Raw genomic sequence first — 8,639 nt, forward strand, 5'->3', positions numbered from 1 at the left:
GTATTAGTTTGTACACAAACAAATCATGTCATATATATACTGTATATATATGTATGTATGTATGTATGTATGTATGTATAATCGCAGATCATATTGTCATCGCAGTATTAAGCACTGTTGTCACACATCACAGGTTTTTCTGATATCATGTAGCCCTAATTCAGAGATTATTCCCTGAAAGCTCCATTAAAACTTGACCAGGAGATATTTTACTAACAGACTCAGCTCGGCTCAGGGGTTGTGTGTTCTCGTGGTGTTCACCATGAGGGATGTTTTGGTGCTGATGCCGTGAACGACACTGCTGGCAACATCCGGGTCCCACGCCTTCCCATGGTGGACCCTGATGGTACCTGGTTCTTGTTGGTTACTGCTGAGAAATTTCCTCACCACCGGTGGCGTCTGAGACTGGAACCAGCAGTATTTATTACAGAAAATCACAAAGTAAACAAACTTTTTCACAATATAATAATAAAAATATAAAAAAATGTAAACTTACACTTGGCATTTCCTGAAAGCAGTCTTTTGCTCTGTCACCAATTGGCTTTAGTTTCCCAGCCTACAGTTTAAAAGAACACCATATTACTGACATTAAAAAATAATAAATCAGACGTGGTTAGCATGGTTAGCATCAAGCTAGCTACACGGTAAGTTAGCATCAAGCTAGCTACTCGGTAAGTTAGCATCAAGCTAGCTACACGGTAAGTTAGCATCAAGCTAGCTACTTGGTGAGTTAGCATCAAGCTAGCTACTCGGTAAGTTAGCATAAGTCGTCTTACCCTTCTGCATTCACCTCCGAATTTTATATCACACGATGAGGTATGACCTTCTGTCAAATCCATCCTAAATTCTCACTGAGATAAACAACTTTTATTTATTATGCGGGGGGAAAAAATCACAACTTAGCGAGCACGACACGACAGAAGTTTTTCGGTTATCGGTTTGAGTTCCGTTGCCTAGCAACGACAGGTGTTGAACCGATGACGCCGTTGAACTTCGCTGATTCCGCATTGTCAAGTTTTTATTAACATAAAATGTAATTTCATTTTTACCGTCCTAGATCGTTCTCTTTATTGCTCTAGTTTAGAAATTTGAATAAATATCAGCGTAAGATTGGTCGCTGATTAATTGAGGGTTGTGGTCATAAGTATAGCAAGCCCAGTTATCATATAATACAAAGGCAGGATTCTTTCATACTCCTGTTTGATCATCAATTTGATTTAGCCAGAATAAACGAAATCCCATTCATAAACATGAATGTTCTCAGAACAAACAGCTCTTTTTTAATCAATTCAGTTCCTACAAATACACATTTTCTGCCAAGAATAAACATTGTCAATTGGAGTTTATATTACAAAAAAAATTTAATTTCAAAAAATAAAATAAATATTACCACCGAAATTCAAGATTAAAAATAAATTTGAATTCTTTTCATAACACGATGAAGGCCTATTAAACATCAAAACATAAGCAAATATAAACAATATCCATACTAAGACTGATTAAAAAGCCAAAATTGACATTAATAATTGCAGTCGTGACAACAAAAAACTGCAGTGTAAAAATGAAGTGTGAGCGCTAAAATATTTCACTAAATGTTGCAACAACATGCTCGGTGGGCTGCTTTCATGTTGTGCTTTTATTATATGTTACAACGGCTTGCCCTACAGATCTGTCATCATCCTTCGTACAAAAGGGAAGTTGAAAGAAGTGGGAGAGGGAGACAGCGGAGCTTCATGAAATCTTAACGCTACTGTGTCTGACTGGATACCTTGTGGACAGACCTTTAAGCATTAAAGATATTGTTCCGGAAACGCTTCATTTTTTACCAGGCTGCTTCTTTTAGGTGAGTAGCTAATATTGGAAGCTAAATGCTAACCGGAGGGCTCCTCCCGAAGCAAGCGGTCCTAGCTAAACAACATAACTAGCTAGCTAAAACAACACAAGGGCCGTGCCAGTCAGCAGTGTAGGTTAACGGTTGTTTACTCCGGTTGGGTGAACACTGCCAGGTTCGTAACACAGTAATAGACATTTATGATCAACAGCCCCGCTCAGATCGCTGATCGATGAGTGGGGGGAGCTACCTAAACGTTATGCGGCTAGCCGTCATTAGCTGTACACACCCAAACCTGCTTCATGCTCCGACATTCTCAAACGTCAGACCTGGAGTCTGTGAGCCTGTTAAACATGAAACTACTCGTATTGAGTCTAACGTCACACCGACTGAATCAACTGTCACGACGGGTTTTGTTCGGTGTTTGACGTTTTCAGCTTACTTAGCTAGCCGTGCGGCTAATGCTAGCTTTGCTAATTTGTGCTAACAACACAGCCTGTGTGTTTTGTTTTTGTGTGTGTGTCGTAACTGCGTTTCTACTAAGTTGAGGGTCTTTATTTTTGTAATGAGAGTCTGTGATAAACCTGGAGGAAAGAAGAACTTCTCTGATGTTTTCTGCTACTGCTGTTTGATGCTCTAACACCTGGACATACTTTTCTGCATTGATGGTAAGCTGTCCATGCTCCGAGCACAAATGCACCTCCATACCATCAGAGAGGCAAACTTAATGTTTCCAAGAAGATTTTAATAGTGCAGTATTTAGTTCATGTCTGTTCGGTTCTGTTCAGCTGTGTGTGTCCATGTCAGTGTGTCACTGTGGGTGTGATTGTGGGCTGATCAGCTTCAACCATTGTGGTGAAAAAGGGAAAAAAATGCCATTGTGGGGCTTATGCACCTCCATACCATCAGAGAGGCAGCTGTTTTCTCTTTCGGTCAAAAGACATGGCATTTAATGTTTCCAAGAAGAATATTAAGTTTTGATTTACCTGACCGTCAAACCTCTGCCCAGCTTTACTCCTAAAGTGTTTTTATACTCCATCCTGTAACGCAGTTCTTCTCAAAGTTGGGGTTCGGACCCCACTGTGGGTCCTGAAAAATCACGATGGAGTCTTTAAAATGTTTTCAGAACTAAATGCATTTAAAGTGCCTGTGACATGCCCGTCCATCAAATACAAAAAGTCAAAGAAAAAACATTTTTATATAAGAAACCTTGCATAAAACATGTGATTTTTACCCATTTTGTCACATAAATGGTGTATTTCGGTGCAACAGGAAGTGACATCAAAGGGGAACTCTTTAAGAAAGAACTCTAATCTTTGTTTATTGAAACAATATGATTTGAACTCTGACTCGTCTTCATCTCTGATAGAAACTCAAAATAATCTAAAGAAAAAGATTCTTCTCTACAGTCTGTTGTTTGCTATTTTATCGATGCTTTGTTCCATGCAGACGTTCCCCTTTGACATCACTTCCTGTTACTTCAAATGCAAATATCTCAACAACTGTTCATCTCAGCAGCAGGAAATTATTTTTGCAATCTGCTAATAATGTTATCTTTCCAATAATGTCTTTATATTTATTTTAAAAAATTATGTCACAGGCACTTTAAAAATTACTAATAACATTTTTTGTCTTAGTTGTTAAAAAGAGTGAGGTTAGTGTACTTAAAAATACACAAAATTAGCATAATAAATATTGTTATTATGTTTTGAACCTGATACTTACGTTTATCAGCTAAAAATATTTGGGGGCACAGATCTCTGCTGCTGTTATTTTGTGGGTCAGAAGCTGGAAAGTTTGAGCGCTGTTGCTTTTACTGACCTGTTGCCAAACGCACCTCCAGCTGTTTTTATTGGTAAAATGTACTTTAACAATTTTTAATGTACCCCGTTTCAAGTATTTTCAGACGTGTTGCTGCCATCAAATACAAAATTAGTTGTTGCTTTTTTTAATCGTCAAATTTCTTCAATATTTGAAATGTTAAGTGTTTCTTTGTCAATAAAATATGTGTTTATGAGATTATTGAATCCTTGCATTTTGTGACTTTTTAAAATTTGAAATGACTTTTTAAAGAAATAGTGACATCTTATGGAAAACATAAAAATTAAAGCCAAGATCTGTTTTGAGAATAAATTAATCTTTGTCTACAAAACAACAAGTTTGTGGCATTTTTGTTTAAGAGCTGTCAATTTGTCGACCTCAGTGAATATAGTCAAAATATTTAAACTCTTTAAAATAAAAACCGTCTAAAACGGACCAGTCCGGTTCAGGGAGGATACGTTTGATCTGACTGTCAGAAGAGAGGTTGTTCAGTTTCTGATTTTGAGACTCCTCCTCGTCATCTGTTTCAGGTTTTTTCCAGTTTTCTGCTGCATTCGGGGGACGCCGCTGCACACGGTGACATGGCCAGTAGAGGCGGAGCCACGCGACCCAACGGCCCGAACGCCGGCAACAAGATCTGCCAGTTCAAACTCGTGCTTTTAGGAGAGTCGGCGGTGGGGAAGTCCAGTCTGGTGCTTCGGTTCGTCAAGGGTCAGTTCCACGAGTTCCAGGAGAGCACGATCGGAGGTACATTTAGCAGAACATCAGAGAGGTGAACTGTCAATCGAGTAGCAGAATTTAAAAACAAAAAAAAACATTTTTTAGTTAGAAAAAACAAATAAGATGTTAATGAAATGAGTAGAAATTGTTGTTTGTTAAACCTTCACAATAAAATTGACAAAGAGGATAAAATGAGGCTAAAAAGATGGTAAAATTCACCGGTGAGGTTTAGGAAAGGTTCTGAACAACAAATATCTGCTTCGTGATCGACTGCAGAGATTAATTCTGACCGGACCACCAAGCTGACTGCTGTTCTGAGTCGGATCAGAACCAAAGTGGACCCCTGCTGCCTAAAAAAACACCTATCATAAAAAAAAAATCATATCAGTTCATATTATCACCATTTTTTAAAGCTTGATGCTGCTCTCAGTTCTGCAGGAAGTGCTAAAGCTAGCTGTGTTCACTCTTCCAGTTACAACCTGTATAATTAAATGTGATGCTCTCCTGTTAGCGATGCAAGCTAACCATGAGTTTCTGTTCATTCAAGCCCTGCTAATGCAGCTAATAGTGGTAGGCACAGCTAACCAAAAAGTTAGCTTCACCAGCTACTTATTTGCTAAACAAGAATCTTAGCTCTGCCAATGCTAACCCTCTATAAAGTTTAAAAATCACTGGAAGCTAAGGCTAACCGCTAAGATGACTGTCATCTCCTTCCAGTTGAAGACTGGTGGGACTGACACATACCTGTTGTTAGTTTTTATTGGTTTAATTTAAAAGCGGGCGGGGTCATCTGTGGCAAATCAGCCAATCCAAACCAGAGTTACAGCTCAGTCTAACTTGTGATACTTCCAGTTTGCCCCTTTTTCAGAATAAAAGCATTTCTTTGATCGAGTTTGTATTTTTATTAAAGCAGTTTAAAGTTAGTCAAACAACAAATCACAAATATTTTCTCTACCATATTTTATACTTGGTCAGTTTTGTATTTGTTATTTAAATCTTGTTAAATGTTATTTTGTTTCTTTTTGAAGTTCTTAGTTTGAAGTTTAGCTGCTAAAGTTGCTAACATACATGGTGCCTGAAACATTCTGCACGGCTTCTAAGTGGGAATAGTTTTTTATTTAATTTGGGATAAAGGCATAAAAATAGAAGTTTTACATTTATTATTTTAGTTGATTTAAAATTAGCAGAACCTAATTTAGAGGAAGCTTATCCGTCCGCTAATGGTTTTAGTAAAGTTAGCAAAAAAGCTAATCCACTAAATGAGGTGCAAATTCAATTCAGTTCAGTTCAAAAATACTTTATTGATCCCAGAGGGAAATTAGGTATAAAAAAAAAACTGACCGAGAATAAAATATTAAAATTAAACGTTTATCTAAGCTAAATCAAAACGACTCATTTTTTGAGGCGTTTCAGTTGATTTTACTGTCAGTCGTGGAAATCCTGGATCCGGAATCCAACCGGGATGCAGCGTTAGCTCTGCTTGGACTAGCCTTTAGCTCATGAGTCCACACATAACCTTTTTAAAAACCCATCTGTAACAGGTAAGATATTCATTAGAACTCGGCTTCAGACTGATTTTTGATGTTGCCGTCTTGACGAAGACAAGACTCTTCGTTTCAGGTGTGTTTTTGTCCAGACCTAATCTGAAGATAACTGAGCGACAAACTGACTTCTTCCTGAGAGTTGAGTCAGATTTCTTCCATTAGATGCAGATAAAGAGTTTTGTATCATAAATCACTTGTTGTTTCTGTTTGATCAGATCTCTTTTGTTTGCTGTCAGCATGTTTGTGTTGTGGCTCAGTTGTGGCTCTCGGCTCTGTGCAGCTGCCTTCCTGACTCAGACGGTATGTTTGGACGACACGACGGTCAAATTTGAGATCTGGGACACGGCCGGTCAGGAGCGCTACCACAGCCTGGCTCCCATGTACTACAGAGGAGCGCAGGCGGCCATCGTGGTCTACGACATAACCAACGAGGTGAGCCGGCATCGTCTTACCTGCAGCTCTGAATTTCACATTAAAGTGACGCCGAGGGAGCAGAGGGACTTTCCGTCCTTTTTTAAATTTTTTTTTTTATCTCTGTCGGGCTAAAAACAGAAGTTTATTTTTACGCCTCAACACTTGAACAGTTGAGTCACCTCTCAGCATCACGTCTTTATATGAACACATTATTCTTCTCTTGGCTCATTAACTTTGTCTAAACTTATTACCATAAAGTGAAATAACTCTGTTTTCTGTTTGGTTTATGTATTTAAAAAATGGCTTTCTAAGAAATATTTAATGCCAGCATTTAAAAAACAAATAAAATTCTCTTTTTCTTACGGCTTTTATTTATCTTCCCACCTGACTGGGCCTTTGTTGGTTTTGGTTTTCAGGGCTGGATCACCAGGTCAAAGTTCATGAACTCTTCTTTAGACACGTTTAGTTTTCATTTTATATTTATATAACTTCTCTTTTTCTACTGATGTAAATGTTATTAGTTTATAAATGATGGTTTTAATGGTTTCCTTCTTGTATCCTCTTCTTGTATCGTCCGGACTGTATTTTCCCGGCCCTGACCCCGCTCTGCTCTGTTTGCCAGGAGTCGTTTGTTCGGGCGAAGAACTGGGTCAAAGAGCTTCAGAGACAAGCCAGTCCAAACATCGTAATAGCTCTGGCTGGAAACAAGGCTGATCTCACAAACAAGAGAGCTCTGGACTTCCAGGTTAGTTTGGGTTTGTTTGTTTTTTAAACTCATTAAAGATTGGTCGTTTCTGTGATCCCGCCGTTTGAACTTCCTGTCGTTCCTCCGCAGGACGCGCAGTCGTACGCAGACGACAACAGTTTGCTCTTCATGGAGACTTCAGCAAAGACCTCCATGAACGTCAACGAGATCTTCATGGCCATCGGTAAGAGTCCCCGCTGGCGCCGTAGGACTTAAAAAATGGGTCAAATATGTTTTTATCTTCTTCTGGATCCTGTCTGTTACATCCAATAATAACAAGTTATATGCTTCATAGTAATGGGTTTAGATTATAACTTAAAAATGTTCCTTTTTTCATCTCCTGAAGTTTCAGCTACCACTGCAGTACAGCTTTTATTATTATTGTTGTTGTTGTTGTTGTTGTTGTTGTTGTTGTTGTTGTTGTTGCTATTACTACTAAATTTAAGGATTCGTAGGATACGTACAACAAGAAAGAGCTTTTGTATTTCAACTCATGGGGTCAAATTATGGAACAAACTAAAAGAGGACTTAAAAAAGTCAAAGTTTAATACAGTTTAAAAGAAAATATAAGGAGGCTATTTTTTTAAGATATAAAATATGAATGGGTGAGTGGGTGTATAAATGTGTATATGTCAGTTGATAAGCGTACATGATTGTATGTGTACAGCTGGATGAATATATATGTACTTACTATAAATATATGTGTGTAGTGAGTCTATGCCAAAAAAAAGCAACTATGAAATGGAAATGATTTAATTAATTTTGATGTTTGCTCAGGTGCATTCGTTTTATGTGTTTATGTTCTTTAATATGTAGAAATGAGGAGTGATTGCGTCACGAAGTGTTGTACAAGGTTGAATATAAATTTACACTGTAATTTAACGATTAAGTTAGCCTGAGTTGTATTATTATTTATTATTATATATTACTGAAATTAGCACGGGGTAGGAGTTTATAAGTTTTTTTTACTTCTTCCTACACCATTTCGAACATGTTAAGATTATTATTGCTATAAAAATATGTGTATTCTGCATTTAATATGTTCAAGTATGGTTATCTCTTTGTTCAAAATTAATTTGATTGATTGATTTATTATTATTAGTAGTAGTAGTAGTAGTGGTAGTATTGGTAGTAGTAGTGGTAGTGGTAGTAGAGGTAGTAGTAGTGGTAGTAGTAGTAGTAGTGGTAGTAGTGGTAGTAGTAGTAGTGGTAGTAGTGGTAGTAGTAGTAGTAGTGGTAGTAGTGGTAGTGGTAGTAGTAGTAGTAGTGGTAGTAGTAGTAGTAGTAGTAGTAGTGGTAGTATTAGTAGTAGTAGTAGTGGTAGTAGTGGTAGTAGTAGTAGTAGTGGTAGTAGTGGTAGTAGTAGTAGTGGTAGTAGTGGTAGTAGTAGTAGTGGTAGCAGTGGTGGTAGTAGTAGTAGTGGTAGTAGTGGTAGTAGTGGTAGTAGTAGTAGTGGTAGTAGTGGTGGTAGTAGTAGTAGTGGTAGTAGTGGTAGTAATAGTAGTAGTGGTAGTAGTGGTAGTAGTAGTAGTGGTAGTAGTGGTAGTAGTAGTAGTAGTAGTAG

At 37.8% G+C, this 8,639-nt stretch overlaps 2 protein-coding genes across 2 annotated transcripts in view; one reads left to right on the top strand and one right to left on the bottom strand.

The window, feature by feature from the left end:
* efhb (EF-hand domain family, member B) overlaps positions 1-948 on the bottom strand; it is a 17,921-nt gene extending 16,973 nt beyond the window's left edge. The window contains exons 1-3 of the mRNA XM_014016389.1: positions 777-948; positions 497-556; positions 262-405 (exon numbers count right to left, since the gene is read on the bottom strand). Coding sequence (XP_013871843.1) covers positions 262-405; positions 497-556; positions 777-839 — 267 coding nt within the window. The 5' untranslated portion in view covers positions 840-948. The remainder of the gene's footprint in view (positions 1-261; positions 406-496; positions 557-776) is intronic.
* Positions 949-1,687: 739 nt separating this feature from the next.
* Positions 1,688-8,639, top strand: part of rab5ab (RAB5A, member RAS oncogene family, b) — a 12,012-nt gene continuing 5,060 nt past the window's right edge. The window contains exons 1-5 of the mRNA XM_014016390.1: positions 1,688-1,843; positions 4,183-4,399; positions 6,197-6,348; positions 6,953-7,075; positions 7,166-7,259. Of these exons, the coding sequence (XP_013871844.1) occupies positions 4,234-4,399; positions 6,197-6,348; positions 6,953-7,075; positions 7,166-7,259 (535 nt within the window). The 5' untranslated portion in view covers positions 1,688-1,843; positions 4,183-4,233. The remainder of the gene's footprint in view (positions 1,844-4,182; positions 4,400-6,196; positions 6,349-6,952; positions 7,076-7,165; positions 7,260-8,639) is intronic.

The sequence above is a fragment of the Austrofundulus limnaeus genome, unplaced genomic scaffold (assembly GCF_001266775.1).
Source record: "Austrofundulus limnaeus strain Quisiro unplaced genomic scaffold, Austrofundulus_limnaeus-1.0 Scaffold144, whole genome shotgun sequence".
Taxonomy (NCBI): domain Eukaryota; kingdom Metazoa; phylum Chordata; class Actinopteri; order Cyprinodontiformes; family Rivulidae; genus Austrofundulus; species Austrofundulus limnaeus.